Source organism: Rousettus aegyptiacus, unplaced genomic scaffold (genome assembly GCF_014176215.1).
Source record: "Rousettus aegyptiacus isolate mRouAeg1 unplaced genomic scaffold, mRouAeg1.p scaffold_m13_p_5, whole genome shotgun sequence".
NCBI classification, from domain to species: domain Eukaryota; kingdom Metazoa; phylum Chordata; class Mammalia; order Chiroptera; family Pteropodidae; genus Rousettus; species Rousettus aegyptiacus.
In genome coordinates, this window is record NW_023416308.1 from 22,565,625 (window position 1) to 22,585,756 (window position 20,132).

General features: G+C 38.5%; 2 protein-coding genes across 13 annotated transcripts in view; one reads left to right on the forward strand and one right to left on the reverse strand.

Annotated features, from left to right (window-relative positions):
- The window catches only part of GIT2 (GIT ArfGAP 2), a 46,074-nt gene extending 32,052 nt beyond the window's left edge, over positions 1 to 14,022 (reverse strand). For 5 of the 10 annotated variants that reach the window (XM_016125033.2, XM_016125030.2, XM_016125035.2 and 2 more), the window contains exons 1-7: positions 13,828 to 14,007; positions 9,853 to 9,986; positions 8,214 to 8,326; positions 7,488 to 7,593; positions 5,844 to 5,930; positions 5,592 to 5,722; positions 3,578 to 3,672 (exon numbers count right to left, since the gene is read on the reverse strand). In XM_016125033.2, coding sequence (XP_015980519.1) covers positions 3,578 to 3,672; positions 5,592 to 5,722; positions 5,844 to 5,930; positions 7,488 to 7,593; positions 8,214 to 8,326; positions 9,853 to 9,986; positions 13,828 to 13,879 — 718 coding nt within the window. In that variant the 5' untranslated portion in view covers positions 13,880 to 14,007. Of the gene's footprint in view, positions 1 to 3,577; positions 3,673 to 5,591; positions 5,723 to 5,843; positions 5,931 to 7,487; positions 7,594 to 8,213; positions 8,327 to 9,852; positions 9,987 to 13,827 lie in introns of all 10 variants that reach the window. The other 5 variants (XR_001594459.2, XM_016125031.2, XM_016125029.2 and 2 more) reach the window with 2 other exon arrangements.
- A 3,010-nt stretch (positions 14,023 to 17,032) lies between these two features.
- Positions 17,033 to 20,132, forward strand: part of ANKRD13A (ankyrin repeat domain 13A) — a 32,725-nt gene continuing 29,625 nt past the window's right edge. For all 3 annotated transcript variants that reach the window (XM_036220612.1, XM_036220610.1, XM_036220611.1), the window contains exon 1: positions 17,033 to 17,381. In XM_036220612.1, coding sequence (XP_036076505.1) covers positions 17,336 to 17,381 — 46 coding nt within the window. In that variant the 5' untranslated portion in view covers positions 17,033 to 17,335. The remainder of the gene's footprint in view (positions 17,382 to 20,132) is intronic.

A 20,132-nucleotide genomic window follows, 5' to 3' on the forward strand; every position in this document is an offset into this window, starting at 1 on the left:
TTCTTTGCAGTATGGCTAGACATTTACCAATTGTACTTATTTTTTGAAGAATCAGCTTTTTGTTTCATTGATTCATTTTTTTTTTCAATTTCACTTATTTCTGCTCTTATCTTAACCATTTCCGGCTTTCTGCTTGCTTAGGGTTTCTTTTGCTCATCTTTTTCTAGTTTCTTAAGGGGGAAACTTAAAAGATTTTAGACCTTTCTTCTTTTCTAATGTAAGAATTTATCTTCTTAGACCCAGGGATTATTTAGAAGTATATTTTTTAATTTTCAAGCATGTAGGTATTTTCCGGTTTATTTTTATTATTTATTTCTAGCTTAATTCCATTACGGTTAGAGAATATACTTTGTAGAATTTTAATTCTTTTAGATTTGCTAAGGTTTCTTTTATGACCCAGGATATGGCCTAACTTGTGAATGTTCAATGTGTATTTTAAAGAAATGATGTTGGGTAGAGTATTCTATGGATGTCAACTAAATGCAGTTGGTTGATGATTTGGTTTCAGTTAAATATCCTTGCTGATTTCTCTTACTATTACTAAATGAGGACTTTTAAGCCTCCGATAATAATTGTGGATTTGACCTTTTCTCCTTTTTCTATGTTTGCTTCATGTATTTTTCGAAGCTCTGTTGCTGAATGTGAACATATTTAGAATTGCTATTTCTTGGTGAACTGATTTTTTTTTATCACTATGCTATATCCTTCTCTATCCTTGTTAATTTTCCTTGTTCTGAAGTCCATTTTGTTTGATATTAGCCACTCTAACTTTCTCTTACTTAGCATTTTGCATGGTATGTTTTTATAACTTTTTGTTTTTAACTTAATTATATCATAATATTTAAAGTGGGTTTCTTGTAGACTGCATATAGGTATGCCTTGTTTTTTGTTTTAAATCCATTCTGACAATCTCTGCTTTTAATTGGTGTGTTTAGATGATTAATATTTAATGTAATTATTGATACGTTTGGACTTAAGTCTATAATGTTATTATTTTCTGTTTGGGCCTCAGTTTTTTGTTCCTCTCTTTTAATATTTTGTATCAAAATATCTTTTGATTATTATTTGAATAACTTTAATTATTCCATTTTAACTTATCTCTAGAGTTTTTGACCATATATCATTGTATAGTCTTAGTCATTGTGCTAAGGATTATAATATACATAAGTTTTTACAATTTACTTAGAAATAACATTTTACCATTTTGAGAATGCAATCTTACCTCCAAATTTCTTTCGCCTTTTACGTTGTAGTTATCAAATGTATGACATTGACATATGCTAAAAACCTGACCAATTTTAACTTTTACTTCAAACTCTCATACATATCTTAAAGAATTTAAGAGGAAAACATAGTCTGTTATATTTATCCAGATACTTATCACTACTGTTGCTCTTCTTTTGTTCCTTAAGTTCCAAGGTTCCCTCCGGTATCATTTCCCTTCCACCCAAAAAACTTTCTTTAGCATTTTTCTTAGAGCAATTAATTCTTACTTTTCATGTTAAAATGTCTTTGTCTTCATTCCTGAAGTTTATTTTCAATGAAAATGGAGTTCTGTTCTACTTCCTTTTCATCTCCATGGATTTTAATAAGAAATCCAGTCATTCAAATAATGGTTCTTTTGTATGTTATATGTCATTTTTTACCTTGGCTATTTTCAAGATGCTTATCTTTGGTTTTTAGCGGTCTAAATTTGATGTGTCTGAGTGAGAATTTCGTAGAGTTTACCATGTTTAGAATTCTCTGAGCTTCTTGAATCTGTAAGTTTATGTTTTCTATCTAATTTAGAGTTTTTAGCCAATATTTCTTCAAATATTTTTTTTTGCACCACACTAGTTTCTGATCTCCTTCTGGGAGTCTGATACAAATGTGACCTTTGGATATTGTCTGATCATAGGTCCATGAGGCTCTGTCCCGTTTTTTTCCCTCCTACTCTTTTTTCCTTCTCTATTGCTCAAACTGGATAATTTCTAGTGATTTATTTTCAATTTATTTGCTCTTTTCTTTGTCATCTCCAATCTGCTAATTTAGCTCATCTAGTGAGTTTTAAAATTCCAGTTATTATATTTTTCAGTTCTAATATTTCTCTTTGGTTCTTCTCTATATCTTCTGTTTCTCTGCCAAGACTTTCTATATTTCTACTTGTTTTAAGAATGTTCACACTTTTAAAAAAATGATGTTACTGTCTGCCTTTTAAATCTTTGTCTCATTATTCCAACAACTGTATCACCTGGGGTTGGCATCTGAGGACTGCCTTTCCCCTTATAAGTTTTTGGGATTTTCTTGGTTCTTCATATGATAATTATTGATAGTACCCTGGATACTTTGAATATTATGTTATGAGACTCTGAGTCTTCCTTAAATTCTATGGAGACTGTTAATATTTTTGTTTTAGCAGGAAACTGACCAGGTTAGGTTTCATCTCCTAGACCAAGTGGTGAGTGAATAAAGAGAAAAAGAAAAGCAGTCAGGATTCCCCTCATGCTCTTGGTCAGAGATTTAGGCACCTGTGATGCCACTACTATAGCCACAAGATTGCCTAGGGGTTAGGGTAGGGGAAAAAGAAAGAAGAAAAAAAGAATGAGGGGATTCCCTTACTCTCTGTTTGGTAGGAGTTTCATTTCATGCTCCTCGGACCAGAAAAAGAAAGAAGGCTTCTTTGCATCTGTGATGCAATTCCAAGTTTCAGGCTATTGTGGAGGCCATATCAGAAGCAAAATAAACAGGATATCCACCACCAGCTTGATGGTACTTTGAGTTCCCTACACCACTAGCTAGAGTCCTTAGATAGCTACTCCATACCTTTTGTCCAGGTGTTTTTATTGTCTTCAGGAGAGACAGAGTGGGGTGTGCTTACTCTATTTCGCCAGGAAATAGAACCACACCAGGGGCTCTTAACTCTATGAACAACCAGGATGGAGAACCACTACATATATGTATGTGGATATTCTACATCAGGGATTGGCAAACTTTTTCTGTAAAGGGCCAGACAGTAAATATTTTAGGCTTTGTGGCTACATGGTCTCTGTCACAAATACTCAACTACTCAACTCTGCTGCTGTAGTGCAAAAACAGCCACAGACAACATGAAATGGGTGTGGCTATCTTACAATAAAACTTTACCAAAAAACCAGGTGATAGGCTAGATTTGGCCCATAGACCATGGTTTGCCGACCCCAGTTCTACCTTTCAAATAAAGGTGGTTAATGGCAAAGTTCACTTTTGATTTTTATATTACTTAAATAGCAGAATTCTTCAAGTAATTATAGAAGTGATTGCTTTGCTCTTCTATTCCTAGTCCCATTATGCGCAAGAACTGTGGCACACATTGAGTTTTGGTTTGATTATGTTCTTTGATACTTAAAATAGTCACTACTCTAGAGCTAAAATAAAGTTTTAAAAACTGAAAGTCAAGATTTGACTAACATCTTTTACATATAACTAAAAATGCTGGAGTTATCCTTATTTGCAATCTTTTTGAAGGTATGTTAAAGTAGAGGTCAAAAATAATAGTGTTCCAACTTGTTTTTCCAGAGACTGAATGAAGGTGTGGAGAGGCTTCTGTCTTTTCACTCACCTGGTTTCCTGCCACAGAGATAGAAGGCTAGTCTGTCAGTCAGCTCATACTGTATTTCTACAAGGCGTTCTGCCAGCTCATGGTGCCCTCCTTGCCTACCAAGAGAAAACAAAGTACCATTTGTATTGCTTACCACCCACTGGCTCTAGAATAGAAAAGTACAGAGACATCTCCTGAGATATCTAAGTGACTGATTCAATATGACTTTTTAGAATCATCAACCTTTTTGTATGAGGTAAACTGTCAAGGTCTACTTTGACTCCCACAATTATAAACTGTTTTCACAATCTGAACTACTCCCTCTCCTTTATTAATTTATAAGACAGAATACTTTAATAAATGCTCTAGGGTAGAAATTCTCAAAAACTAACTAGAGTGCTTTAAAAAATATACAGATATCTAAGCCCCACCGTTGGAAATTCTGAATCAGTAAGGATGGGATGACCATGGACATCCATATTTTAAAGAATGTCCTTCCCCTAAATGCTTCTGAAGACCAGCCTCACTCTGGAAGAGAGTAAGCACTTCAAGGTCTTCCATTCAGGGAGAGACAGACTAACCTATCTACACCTGTAGCTACTTTCACCTCCTTATCTTCAATTTCTGTAACAGAAAATATTGTTTCCCTCTCTTTGTTCATGAAATAAATAACTAAGCTGTATGAAATCCTTTTAGTAATAAGGCACAAAACCACATTATTATGCTGAGAAACAATTATATGCAAGATATACATGAAAAAATTCCAAAGTAAGTGATAAGTATCATTTACTGAGGGCTCTCTTCCTCTTAAAAGATGTCGTTTCTGTCAGTTTCTTTCTTCTCCTACCATTTAAGGTACTATAAAATATTCTCCAACCTACCACACATCTTTGATTTCTGTGACACACATCTTTTTTCCTCATTTTTTAACATCTGTGAAATCAGGAAGCATCCTACAATTGATGACACATCATCATTTAATTGGCCAAGTTTTTTCTTTTTAGTGATATATGAAATAATGATGAACCATACAAACAGTGGAGTCTTAGATCTGATGAAAAACTGTATTTGTCAACACCTTAGCTCTCATATTCCCAGACACTTTCCACTATGGAGTCAGGTCCCCTGCTGTGGCAAACATGCCCTGCCCATCTTTCCCTCCTGAACTTGACTCATGTCTTTCTTTTCACATGGAATGCCTCCCAAATCCACCCAAATTCAACGCATTCTTCAAAGACCAATTAAAGAAGTTTTTTAATTATCTGAGTCACAATGAAGAAACCTTATATATGTCTTTTAAGACCAGTTATCCATTTTGGCAATGAATCTACATTATCTTGCCTCATTAAATTCTTTCATGCATTTATAAATCATTTCTCCAAGAGACAGTAAATTCTGGGAGGGCAGAGTTTTGTCATTTCATCCACTTCATTTTTTGTAGAGCATAGTATAGTGCTTTGCAAGTTAACAAAGTTAATTTTGAAAAAAGAAGGAAATATGATTCACCCAGTCACTTAAACGATATTCAACACTAATCTATAGATTAATTGATTCACCTTCCTAGTATTTCACAAATTTTTTAAACAAAGAAAAATTTAAAGAATTTTACAGTGAGTACCTAGATGTCTACTACCTAAAACCTACAATCAACATTTTACTGTATTTGTTTAATCACATATCTATCTAGCCATGCGGATTTGTTTTTAAGTATAAGCAATGACTAAAAATATTTTTAAAATGAGGAGTAGATTTTGCCATTACTGACACTTGATTTGGACTCCTTGTTTCGAATTCCACAACATTATAAAGGACTACATAAAAGACTGGAAACTAAGCACACTGGCTAATGGTTCTACTTTCTCTGACTTTGCCAGGCTCTGAGCTCATATGCATCTGAAATGTCATGTGCAAAATAAATGGAAATCTTTAAAGGGGTTAAATGTTAATCCTACACAATTTAGCCACTTAACAATGAATCATACACAACACAAATAAGCCCAAACCGAGAGAAAAGACAAGAATCTAAGTCTCTCACCTTGCGTAATCAACAGGAGTTTTCCCACTGGAATCTTGTGTCCCTGGGTCTGCTCCATATACTGCCAATAATTCTGCCTGTAAAATCTGTCCTGCTTTGGAGGCAACATGGAGTGGGGTGTTTCCTTTTTCCTAAGAATCATTAATAAAAAGCAGACCAAAAAAAAAAAAATCAAAGTAAATAAATAAAAGACTACACAAACAGAACCACTTAGTTTCAATTTAATATGTGGATTGATTCATGCTTTCTTACAGGGTGAAAAAAGTTGGCTTGTGCTCCTAAAGATAACAGCCTCAAACAGGTTTCAAGATTCCCTGTTCTCACGCTTGAATGGAGTTGCTGAAAAACACACAAACAAAAAAGAATATTGTTAAAAGTGTAAAGAGTGATGTACTACAGCATCTGGCAGACCATTTTAATATGTTATGTTAGTTATACATAACCTTTCTTTAGCTCAGTAAGGTGAATGAAGCAGTCTCTCTCTTGTTGGTCACAATCAGCCCTGGGTACTAAGGTGGGATCTAGCCCATTTTATGGTTAGGGAAAATAGGGTAAGAAGGCTGACCTGCCCAAATGCATAGTCTACTTAAGTAGCACAATTAGACATTGAATGAGAAGCAGTATGAGGAGGTGACTGAGATTGGCTCTAAAGTCTGAAAGACCTGAATTTCAAAACATATACCCTTCAAGCTATGCAACCTTGAGGGAGTTCTTTAAGCAATCAGAACTTTGGTTTCATTGTATCTAATGGTAATAATAATGCCACCTATTCACAGGGTTACTGTAAGAAGTCAATGATATAACAAAGTGCTTAGCATGGAGCTTGTACATAGGAAATGCTCAGAGAATACAGCTGCTATTATTATTATTGTTGTTGTTGTTATTGAATCTAGGGATTTAAGGTTTTATATCCTACACTGTGCAAACTACAGGGTTCTACCTTATACCACACCCCCTCCACAACACTACGTATTTTGGCCTTGTATACAAGGCTTTAATGAAGTCTTTTTGGGTGGGAAACAAGCCTGTAGTATACTAAATTCTGTACCATTGAAGAAAAGTGTTTATATATTCAGAAGATGAACAGCCTTCCTTTATTCTAACCTAGAATTGTAGATAATGCGAAAACCTTTACCATATATATGAAGAAATCTACCCTAACATCTGTATCTAAGTCTTATTTTTTTTCAGTTATTTTATTTTTAAGAATTGTGGTAAAAACACATACCACATCTTCTTCCGTAATGGAAGTAACAAAAAATGGAAGTAATGAGAAACAAAGAAATATATATTTCTATACAAAGTTTAAAATTCTGAACTGTGAGTGCCCAGTGCTCTGTGTGAGCATCTGCCAAAAGCAGTACTTTTAAAATAAAAATGCATATTTCTTGTAGCATCTCTCAAGAACATGCAAAGGCCCACATAAAGAAAACCATCTACTCATTTTACAAGTATAATAAACCATTCTGTGTACTACAGCTTTGAGTCACACCCTGCTTCCTGAAGATCCTACTTAGTATGCAACCTAGAAACCTGAAGAAATCCCACAAACTTTCTAGTCCCTACTAGAAACAAACTCGGAGGTGGTTCCTATTTCAAAATCAACAACAAAAAACTCCTTACAGAAATACAATTTTCAAACCATGTCTGAAAAACACAAACTGTTTTCTAGATACTTATTTTTCCTCTTTGCCCTTACTTTTGCTAACATGAATGGCTGCCATCTGAAGAAAGATTAAAGACAAAACCAATTGCAAAAAAAAAAGCTGTTATAAATTATTCGGTCAATAGTTTTTGTTTTGTTTTTCTTTTCTTCCTTTTAAAGTTTTCCCCACCAAACAAAACAATATGCTGTTTCATCCAGCAATTTTAGAGATTTTAAAAGGTGTGACCCACCTTACTAAGATCTTTGGCAGTCACACTATCATCATCCCGGCAGGGCAAGCGATGAACAAATGCTAACATCTGATACTTGGCTCTGATGAATTCTGCTTTATTAGGACTGGTTGAAAAACAAAAAAACAGTTCACTTGCAGTTCAGATATAACATTCCCTATTCTTTAGACTATTAAAAGATGAGGAAGTGACCCACATCCCCACTCAAGAATAAAATGGACAATACTGAAATAAGTTTCAGCAGTGCATAAATCAGCAGTTTGAAAACATATATTAGTCATCACAATGGCCAGGACTTCAGAATGACTGCTTGTTATAGCATCTTTCTTCTCTGTAATTTCCTTAATTGACCTTATAACCTTTGAGGAAGCAGCATTTCATCCCATCTTATAGGTGAGGCATCAGGCAGACTGGAGCCCAGAGCCTAGATTTCCAGTCTAACAGCCTCTTATTTGAGCGCACAAGCTTAAATCTTTTTACGTCAAAAGCCTCTAAGCCTTAGTCTCAAACTGGAGAAACCACTGACTCATGTTGGGTAACCATGCAAAAGAGATGGTCCAGTGCCCAGTCTTGTTCTTTGCACCTAATAACAAAGAGCTCAATGAACAATTGGGGTTACCACCTCCTGGGTTGCCCTTGTGGAAGCTGGTCAAAAATAGCTGCACTCCTTTCAGTGGACCTCATGTGTTATGAAGAAATAAAAGTATTTATAAACATTCCACTTACTGTACTTTATCTTGTGGATTAGCTTTACGTCTTCCACTCATTATAGAGGCAGGGTCCAACAAAGAATGCTCCCATATAGAATTAGCACCATTATTATACAAGGTTTCAACCATCTAAAACCAAGCAATATAAAATCATTTTAAATTTCTTTCCACAATTATTCAGTGGGAATTAGTAACTGGGAAAACAAAGGCTCATTACAAACACTGGCAAGACTGGGATATCATGCACTTCATTATTTTAAGATTTCAAAACGTGAAAGATGACCCCGTACACAGGATTCAGGTTTGACTAGTAGGACAATAAAATACCTAAACTGGCTGGAATATATTGTTCTTACAGATTATGAAAGAAGAGTACTTTGACACTTCAGGGCAGTGTTTTCTAAGACTGATTATTCAAATACCCATTTGCAAGGTTCTTAACTAGCTATATACTGTCTATTCACTTAATATTTTTCTTTAAATCCATTCACTTTTACTAGCAATTATGGTTTGAAGTGCAACAACTGTCACACACACATTAAAATAATGCAACCACTAAATTACCGACATCTGTCTTGAGTACTGCTGGTGGTACATGTGCCATACTTTGGGAATTGTTTTAGGGTTAACTCTGACATTTAAAACTACTCATCTATGGACTTTATTCAGATTCTATAATAAAATCTGTAAACACAGACTTGAGAGCAGTAAACACCCACTTTAATATGAGCATGAGCTGTTAGAAACTTATGAGCAAAAGTTATTTATAAACTATATCTTCCAATTTCATTTTAAAGCATGACTCCTAACATGGCCCCATCTGTTTTTTTACATCAGGGGAGTTTTGTCACATTAGAAACCCAAACCCACTTGTTCTGGTCCCTTCATTCATATAGGCATATTTAAGAGATATGTTGTGCAGCTGCCCTAGATTTAGTAAAATATGTACTCAAGACAAATGAAGGGGAAACACATGCTTAATTCTTAGTTCCAAAAGAACTTTAAGAATGTGTACCCCAAAATAGAAGTACAGGTGACATGACAATGAACCCCCCAAAAAACAACTCACTTAACACTTAGTAGTGTGTTAGGAAATCAATCAAAACATGTTAACTGAATTTGGTCTCTACCTAGTAATGAGAACTTTAAGAAAATTTAAATCAGATGTTTCAGAAATTTCTGAGGAATCTCAGTCCGTGTTTCTATTAAAGCAAGAAAAAAGTGTTCTAAATATATTATCAGGTACTCAGGAGTAAGTACATTAATGAAAAGTTTCTAAGGCAGTAGCTTTCAGAAATATTCATCATAGCATGTGGAAAAGATGGACTATTTAAAAACAATTTCTGGAGACATTTTAAAAAGTCAGCAGTGAAACGGTATCAAGAAATTTTAACTACTATTTATTTTTTTCTTTCTATAATTGAGCTATTGTGACGAGATTTATGTTAGGAAAAAAATATTAAATAATGAATTCAATATATATTTCTATAGATATCTACTGATACACACATACAGCATTGATGGGCATAGCACCTCTATCTAGTTATGATTCAAACATTTTTGTATGATTTAAGGAGTAGGAAAATTTTAGTTGCTAAAACAATGAGCTCTAAAAATTTAAATTAAAAACCCTGAGAAAAATTCTTATCCTTTACCTGAAGCAATGTTGGAGGCCACGGTGTGTGTTTAAGATGCCTTACTTGAGAGATATGGCGCCCTAGACTCCGATGGACACTGCAGCACTCGTCACATATAAAAGTTCCCCTATTTACTGATGCCCAGGAAGGATCTGAAAGAAGAATGAAATCTCAGTGATGAGGACCAGTTAGATGCTTTACTGCCAGATGGCAAAAGATGAATGAGGTATAGTGTTTTTTTAAAAAAAAAAAAAAGACATTTTTGTTGTTTTGATATGTTACTCAGTGTATCAAGCTGGTGAGCTTGTCCGATGATCCCACCTAACTTGGCTGATTCAGTACAATGTTAACTGAGACTAAAAACATGAGTTGAAGTCCTAAACAAGCAGTTACCTCCTTTATGGTTCAGGGCCACAGTCTGAAACCCTAATGGGATCTACTATATCAGATGTATGCTTTTTCATTCAAATTAAGAGAAGCAAAGTTGGGAGGATACAGATGAATCATTTTAAATCCATCAACACAAATGGCAAGATAATATAATTGCGACACTGAATAATCCACATAGCATTATCTAAAGAAAATAGTGAGAAAACTGCTACAAATCTTTCTGCTAAGCCTATCTGCTTAGCAGAAAGCTGCAAAGTGACAAAACTGTAAAACTGCTCAGCTCCTGTGGTTCTGGGGACAGACTGGGAAACCTGGCGTCTTCCACTAAGGGGATGTTCTAGGCCATCTATTGTTGTAAAGAAACTACTGAGTCTAATACTGCAACTGATCTAGAAGAACAGATCTGTAATAACAGCGGCTTAACAGAAGCAAAGATATAAAATAAAAACTTCATTAGATATACATTAAAACAAGGAATAATTTACACTTAATAAGCAATAAAAATAATTCATACTGGGTAAGTAAACTGAATATTTAGAAGCCAAAATCAAAACCAAAACAAAACGAAACAAAAATTGACCTATATTTCATCAGATTCACAATGGGATGACAATAGGTGCCACTTAAGCTGCCTGGTCTAAGGGTTATATTTAAAAATTCTTCAATGTCCACAAAAATTTCTAAAATGCATATATACCATCTTCACTATTTTAAACAGTTTATTTAAACCCTTTCCAACCATATAATGAAAAGTTATAGGATTTCAATCAAAGACAAATCCTAGGAGTCACGCAGTGTGGTGGTCAAGAAGATTGGCTCTGGAAACAAGCAGTCCAAGGTTTGAACCCCAAGTCTCCCACTTCGCACAGTGATCTCAGGCCAAGTTATTTTTTTGAGCATCCTCACCATGGATCAAATGGGAATAACAACACATCTCGGGGTAATCAGGATATAAAAAGTAAAGCTGCTTGCATATAGTTAAGTACTCAGTATTGTTAGTTGTTATAACTTTTCTTAATTAATTTGTAAGTGCCATTCAAATATTTTCAAGAACCCAATGAAAAGTGACCACTGGAAAGTTTTTGCTTGTTAATACTTCAAATATCAAGTGTTTCATGTGAACACTGTATTACTATAGCGAAAATCACAGCAGAGTTTTAAGGTAGTTAAACATGGATATATTTAAAATGAACTAGATTTATTTTTTTAAAAAGTCAAATATTCACTAAGACGTGATCATGGTTAAGCGTTAAACAAAACAGAAACAAAATAATTCAATGAAGTACAACTCTGTTAGTACTACTAAGCCATTATAAAAAGCAAAGATGGGAAACATTAAGATGAAGAATCCCTACAAGATACATAACATTCCTTTATGCAGTATGGTGCCACTACTGATGACAAAAAAAAAAAAAAGACCTGAATACAGCTTTAGTTTTCACATATCATTCAGAGGATTCACAATGTTCTTGGAGGAAATTAAACAGGAAGAAGTCAGCAAGCATTTAACACACATTAAGCAAGATTCTCGATTAATTACTTTAATATCATAAATCGGAATCCCATGGAAAAAATATTAGAATGTTAACAGCACAGTAAAATCCAAATTGTATGAATGACGTTAGGTTAGGTGAACTCCTTCCAGTGTATCTGAATGTTTAATGCCAGAGGTGCTTAACTTGGGCTCCAGGAACACAACATATAGGCTTCAGAAATGTCTGTGACCCCACTAAGAAATCTTAACATAAATTCTGTATGGAAGAGTCAGTACCTACCTGTACATTTTCTGGGGAGAGGGCCTTAGCATTCATCGGAATCTCAAAGGGACCTCTAACCATAAAAGTAACTTTCACCGGGGCTTTGCAGAAAAAGCAGCACAAATTCCTAGCTGCTCAACTTCACAGAACATTTCAAGGTAGCGTAATTACACTCAAAACAGGAAGGAAGTGAGTGACTCAAGTCTCTGTAGGTTAGGCATATGAGACAACTAAAATGATACGATGGAAAAGAAAATGTTCTGAAACACACAAAATGCTACAGAAGTGCCAAGTAGTATTTAGGGTAGCAATGGAGCCACAGTTTTCCTTTGCTCCAAATCATCCATTGAGAAGTAAAGAATACACATTCCAAGAGGAAGTTTGAATCTAGACTCATGTGAATCAAACACATCACAGACAGTTCAACTGAAAACAGGCAAGAAAATAAGGAAGTGGAACAAATAATGTTTTTAGAGAATTGATGGAGTTTGTATAACACACACTAACTTGGTTTATAAAACACCTCTTTTAAACTCCTTCACCCTTCTATCTTCAAAGGAAACTGGTAGCCCCACTGGCACTATACAGGCTATGAAATAACCACATGAGGTTTGAGTTATCACCGTATTAAAATCAGTCTCCACTTTCATACGACAAGATAAAGTTCAGAATAGTTGCAAAAACACTGCTGCTTAAAGATTTCTTCAAGATTTTTATTGACGCTGTTGTGCCAAGGAAGCCATCTTATCTTTGAATTACTTCAAATTCAAAGCAGATAAATCCAAGCACAGGAAATATAGAGCCTGGTCAATTCAGTTCCAATTGCTAAGATGGATGTGAACTCTAAATCTGAAAATTACACATGGGAGGAATGGTTTTTTGGCTTTTCAATGCCCCCATACGCCTTTACTGCCCCAATGCCAAAATGTGTCTATTTACCAGTGATTCTGCTTTTTTTGTTTTGTTGTGTAAGCTGTAATTAGTGTGTGATTTAGAAATTCAACTCTACCTTTAAAGGGCTGCAAAGGTTCTGTACTGAAGAACACAATACAGAGAGAAAAAAAACTTAAGATGAAATGGTCCCTAGAATATTCATTGAATCTTCTAACCCCTGAGTGCGGTACTCCCAATTATCTCCATCGGAAAATTGAGGAAACTAAGCCTTGGCCAAACTAAGTCAGCAGTCCAAGGTCATCCAGAGGCAAAATCTAGTTTGAACTCAGGCCTTTCAGATCCCAAAATTTGACATATGCATTGCCTCTTAAGTGCTGGTTACGTTCACAAGACACCGACATCCTGCAGATAATCCTCGGTGGAGCAGGAGCCCAAATGTCAGGAGCGGAGAAATCATTAACGGGTCCTTTGGCGCGTTTCGGTGGAGGGAAGTGGCGAATGTCGCTCACTCCGGGTAGGGCCCCCTCGTGGAGCGGGGCTCTGGGAGGTGGGGGGTGGGGGAGAGAGAAGGGTGACACCTGCAGCCTCTGGGGGCCGCGGGCGGGAGGACGCTCGCATTGTGCTTCTGTTATTGGCTTTCCTGTGGATTGCCCAAGCCCCATCCTGTTGAAGTAGCAGCCCCGGCCCCGAACCCGCCGCCTCCCTGCTCGGCCTGGGACAGAGAGGACAAGAGGGAAGAGAGGGACGAGAGGGCGGCGGCCCCCTCCCCGCCTGCGTCTGACAGGCCCGAGACGGCTTCCGTCCCAAGGCCGCCTCGGTTCTTCCTCGTCGCGACCTCGGGCATGGAGTGCGGAGCTCGGCCGCCGGGACCGCAAAACCCAAGGGGTCGGTCCCGGGGCAGTGGTCCGGGTCAGGAGAGCTGAGGGGAGCGGGCCCGGCCGGTGCAACTCACCCGGCCCACTGCAGTCAGCGCACACTTCGCTACTTCGGAGCCGCTTCGACATGGCTCCCGCCTCCTACCTGCCCGGTACGTGGGGCCCCGGGACAACGAAGGCGGTGGCGGCGGCAACAGCGCTTCCGCTCTAACGGGTCCCCACCGCGGCGCTGGCGGCGGCGCCTCTCCCCTCAGCGCCTGAAGCCGCGGCGTAGCACGCACGCGCGGGGAGGTGCCCTTCGGAGTCGAGCAGTCATGAGACCGGAAAGGGCACGTTGCCTTGTCTCCATCTTGAGTGAGGGCAGATATGTGTCCCAGACTCTTACGTCACACTTTTAAGTCTTCATAATGGGTCTTCCTCCCTAGAAGAGGTTCGCTTTGTCCCAGCATTGATTAATACCAGAGCAAGCAGCAAAATCTAGTGACCAGACTTTGTAGCCACAAGCTTTCTGAGGCACTCAGTAGTCAAGTCATATAGTATAACTATGGTTCAGTTCATTCATTTAGTCATTCCTTTACTCAAAAACATTTATTGAGTACCTACTATGTTCCATACACTGTTCCAGGCACTGGAGAAACAGCCGTGAGGAAAGAAGACAAAATATCCTGTTCTTATGGAGCTTACATTCTACTGCTGTAGACCTACAATAAAATAAGTAAAACACAAATACGTTAGATGCTTCTTTAGGCTGCAGTTTTAGTCTCATCTGCAAAATGGAGATAATGTGTTATCTACCTTTAACCCTCAGTTTGCTTTTGTATGGCCTACTACCTAAGAATAACTTTTTACAATTTTAAAGGGTTGTGAAAGGGAGTGGCCCTTTTACAAGAAAAAAAGGAAGAGGAAGAAGAATATTCAACAAAACTCTTACATGACCTGCAAAGCTGAATATTAACTATCTGGCCAAAGACAAATGGAATAACTTACAAAAAGTGTGGTGTGCCTGTCACATAGTAAGTCCTCAGTAATTATGGCTCCTGTTAGTATTTCTATTGTTCTTTACTCACAACTTTTTGGGGGGAGAATAAGAATAGATAACCTAGAGTAATTTACAGGATACTGTGAGATAAACACAATGAGATGAGTTTAATCAGTGTAAAGGAGAGATGTGGCCCTAATACTAATGAATATTTATAGTGTGTATCTTATATGTTACCGAACACAAAAGAATTAAGAAGCTTTGACTACAAATAAGTGACAAAGATTTATTCAAGAGTATTAGGCTTTGCAAATAGAAAACACTACCAGTTAATATCCAGAGTGTTCCAAAGAAAAGAGAAAAGTTGAGGGTTCTTATAGTAAAAAGTACATTCTTGAGAAGAATCAGTCCCGTAGTCCTATCTTCTGTATTGATCTGAGATGGTTATCTTCCAGAAGTCAGGCTGTCTGGATAATGGATGTTAGGAGGTCTGGACACATGAACATTTTTTTCTTAGGCGTTCAGAGGTTATTTATAGGAGATACACACACACGCACACACACACATACACACATACACACATATGTATGTATGAATGGATATATACATGTATGTGTGTGTATATATATCCCCAGGCATTGATGCACAACTGAGAAGTTCAAAAGTTAAAGTCTTCGGGCTAGTTAAAGTAAAATAAAATCTATTCTTCATGCTTCAGCCCATTTGGTCTGAATCAGTTTTGTCAGTTTCACTATACAGACTCTATTTTTAGTCAGCTTAGCTGACTTCATTTTGTTTTCTTCACCCATTCCTCACACAACTATGAGCTCCATTTAGCAAATATTGGATGCCTATTATGGACCAGATACTGTTTTGACTTTAGGTACTTTGGTAAGCAGCCATTGTGGAGTTTTTCAACTAATGAATAAGAGAGATGTTCAATAATAATGAAACGATGAAGAGAAAGAAGATTAAGTTGCACAAGACTTCTGAAAGCATAGAAAGTCCTGGGAGAGGGTCTCAGAAGCTCTGTTCTTTGGTCCATCTCTCCATTTTGGTAAATGTGTGATGTAGGCATAAACACATAATTCCTACACATTCCAGAGTTAGAGCCTCTGGGTGCCACCCTGATGCTCCTGCATCCTGTTTTGGTTTGCAGACTCACACGTCTTCTGGACTCAACATGTGTAGAGAATGGATTAAGCCAGGATTCTTGAACAGCTGTTGTTGCAGGCATCTGAAAAGCTGGGTGTGCACAAGCAGGAAAGACAGAGGGTAAGCTTTCAGGATGTATTAAATAACTTCGCCCAGCTATGTGGTCTAGTCGTAGACAGCTGTGCAGAAAACTCAGGCTGGTGAGTAGCTGTAAATTGACTTGGTTCTTCATTCGGTCAAGGATCTGTAGTGTCTTAGGGTGAAACTCAAAGAATGAACTTTATACTTGCAGAATGTTGTCCAAGTCTGGGTATTATCTACTAGTCCTTTCATCTACATACACAAATTCAAATTGCTAGCTTCAAAAATAAATGACACTCATATGTAAAATAAACCACCACTATAGGTAACTGAATCATAACCTAGTTTGTAGTTCAGACAGAACAGTGATTTTCAACTGAGGATGACTTTTTTTCCTCTAAGGGACAATGGGCAATGTCTGGAGACATTTTGAGGGGAGTACTATAGACATCCAGTGGGTAGAAAGTCCAGGGATGCGCTCTTTATCCTACAAAGCACAGGACCTCCCCGCCCCCGCCCCCTCCTCCCGAATTGTCTGGTTCAAAGCGCTCATCCTTGAGAAAACATGAGATAGAACTATCTACATATAATATTTAATGTTCCTTCTCCAGGGTTTATAGTTCCCCTTTTAAAATTGTTTGGTTTTGCCCACTTCCAAAATGGCTTCTGACCAATCATGGAAGCATCTGCCCAGGTCCAAAAAGGCTGCAAGGGTGTCAGCAGCTGGAATGGTTTGGCTCAGGCCCTGTTGTCACCCCCTGACCGCACAGCCGTTGGAAGAGGCCCAGTTGTGGACTGAACCATATGAGGTGGGTGGAGCAGGGGAAAGGGGGTGGTGAGGGGTAGACTGAGTTTTCCATGTCCACATCCTGGGATAAAGGAGAGAATTTTATCTCTTTCTTGGGGAGCTAAACTGTGTCTTCCGATGTGGAATTGGAGGTGGGTGGGATTGGGCGGATCCCAGGCCGGGTGTCTGGCCTCGCCTTCTCCCCACCGCGGCGTGCGGTGGTTCGCTCCCGGCACTTCCCTGTTTGAGGCAGTTGGGCCCGCAGAAGTCGGTTAGGGAGCTGTCAGCACCGGCGGGAACACGGCGGGGCGCGGGGTGGGCGCGGCCGACAGGGTCCCCGACCCAGCCCGCGACCCTTGGCCTCCCGCGTGCCCAGCATCTGACCCACAGGCTGCTCGCAGACGTACTGCGTCCCCCGCTTGCTCGCCTCGCTCTCGCTTGCCGGCCACGGGGCAGGCGGGCGGGCGCCGGAGACCCCGCCGGGGCTGAGCCTTGGCAAGCGGGCAGTGAGGGCCCAGCTGCGGCTCCTCGCCATGTCCTCGGCCAGTGACGCCAGTGGCCACTTCCCTTTGCACCTCCTGGTATGGAACAACGACTACCAGCAGCTGGAGAAGGAGCTGCGGGGCCAGGTGAGGTGAGGGGCGGGGTGGGGTCCGCCCCCGGCAAGGGGGAAATCCGGAGTCGTTTCACCTCTCTGAGCCCATCCCCTGCCCTCTGCCCTCGGTGCCGTGCAGACTCCTCAGTTCCGCAGTCGTGGGTCAGTAATAATAATAAAACATGGATTGGGTGCTTACTATGTGCCAGGTCCTGTGTCAAGGGCTTTATTACAAGATCTCGTTTGCCTTTCCAGCGATCTTAGGAAGTGCTATTGTTATATTTGACAGAAAAGGAAACTGAGGCGCTCAGAGGTTATATGCCTTGCGCAAGGTCTCCCACCTTCGAAATACCAAGTTGGGATTTAAACTGTGGCTGGCTTGTTCCAGGGTGCACCGTCTTAACCACCAGCTAGGCTCCATTGCCTCTCCTAAAGATGTTAAGAACTACACATGCCACTCACCCCACCCACCCTTTTTGTAAGGAAGTGCGTGGTTGGGTTTAGAGTCCGGATTTGGAGTCCAGGTTCGAACTGGCCCTGTGACCTTGGGCAAGGCATTTTTCCTATCTGGCTCCTGGGAGGCTTATACATATCAAAATTTGAGAGGCTGGTATATACCAAAATTTGAGAGTCACTGGTGCCCAAGATTCTTAAAACTCTTTCTGTTCTAAAGTGCTTTGATTGCTTGTCTTTTACTCATTGCCATCTCTTTAAAGCAGTGGTTCTTAATTGGAGGTAATTTTGACCTCTCACTTCTCTAAATGATGTTACATGTAGACATTTTTGGTTTTTGCAAATGGGGAGTGGTTGCTACTGGGATATAGCGATAAAGGCCAGGGATGCTGCTCAACATCCTACAATGCACAAGACAGCCCCCTACAACCAAGAATTAACTGGCCCAAGTTGGCAGTAGTGTTTTGCTTGAGAAATCCTTGTTTACAGGCATCTCAATTCTGGGAGTTATTGGTGTTTTCAAGTTACAAGCTAACAGACTTAGCAGTTAGAATAAGGGTTCGTACTTATTTGGTATAATTGTATTTGTTGGCTTCATTTTATCCAGTGTGCTAAAGTCCTGGGTTCTGAGTGGCTCAAAACTGACATTATAATTGTCAAGAAATTTTGAAGGAAAAGGGAGCATTGGTTTTCTTTTGGTTGACAAAAATTGAGCAAAGTCAGCATCACCCCATTTGATGAAGGGTTACTGCTAAGCATGTTTTTATACCCTGCCATATTTCTTTTAAATCTGTTGAGCACCCACTGGAAATCCAAAGTTGCTCTTTTTCATTGAAATCCTCCATCCATGGAGAATAAACTTCTATTATAAGAGTCGTTGGTCTTAATTAGATCATGCCCCCAGAGTAAATGATTCACCATTAGGCATCCTAGTATACCTAATGATTCAATTATCTTTCTGTTGCTAGACATGGCTCTGAGGGAGGACTCCATCATTTTGTTCTTAACTGTAAATCTTATTCACCTTGGAAACGTTGAGATAAAGTTAGAGAATTAACATCTCATTTGATAGAAAGGTTCATCAATATCATTAAACCACATGCTCTTTCAATACCAGTTTCTGAAGCTAGGTATTCTAGTCATTGGAGGTGAAGAAAAGTTTAAATGAAGTGCAGTTTTTCTTTATTAAAAAAAATTTATTTGATAAGAATGAAGTCTTGGTTTATAATCTAAAATATGGCATAATAGTTGAATTATCTCTCTTTTTCTGCAAGCTGCAATAAAAATTGAAAATTTTCTGTGCCCCTCACCTTGAAGAATGTTAAGGATATTTGTGATTAGAGAATAATAATATTGCAGCAGAGTTTCCTGGAGTAAATTGGTCTTTCATGCCTTCAGCTCTCAAGGAGGTCAAGGTAGAATATTAATACTTGCTAAATTCTTTGGCTTTGACTTTGTTATTGGTAATCACTTTAGATCACTTCACACTATATCTATTTTCTTTGGGGAAGAGATAGTTGAAATGTATTCATAAAGAACATCTTGATCATGCAATTCAATTTCAATCCTGTAACTTGGCCATTGAAAGGATCAAGATGGGTTGGCTTCCGGGCCATGCTACCCATGCTCAGAACAGGCTCATGCATAGTTTAAAACGCTACTTTTACTGTCTTGAAGTTTATTTTTTTGAATAAGGGACCTTGCATTTTCATTTTTCTCTGGGCCCTGTAACTTCTGTGGCTGGTTCAGGGTCAAGAAGTCGATAATTGATATTAAAATATGTGGCAAGAAGTATTTTATCGCTTTCGTATTTATCGAGCTACTTGTTGATTATGAAACAGCTACTTACTTCTGTGACTTGAAGGCAGTTGGATTAATGGCCAGTACTAATGCTGATTAAGTTGTGAGAATAGATGTGTTATTTACTCTTGCTGAATTGTTTTATCACCTGTAAAAATGGAGAGAGTAACACTGAAAGCTTACTATTTTGCCAGGTGCTTTGCTGAAAAGTTTCATGTGCAGTTTTATGTTTAATTCTTGCACCAGTCCTCTGGGGTGAGTGCTATTACAATTCCCATTTTACAGATTAGGCAACTGAGGCAGAGAGACTCAGTTGCATGCTTAGCCAGTGGCTGACCCAGGATGTGAACACAGAAAGTTAGACTCTGCCCTAATCTTGTATTCTTAAGCCTTCTGTTATACTTCGTTCAGCAGAAATGCCTCCATTTCAGGATTGTGGAAAATAAGGCAGAGCAGAGAACTGATCTGAACATGCAGGCACATAGTAAATGTGTGCGATACCATTTACTGCTGTTATTATGATCATGGGTCT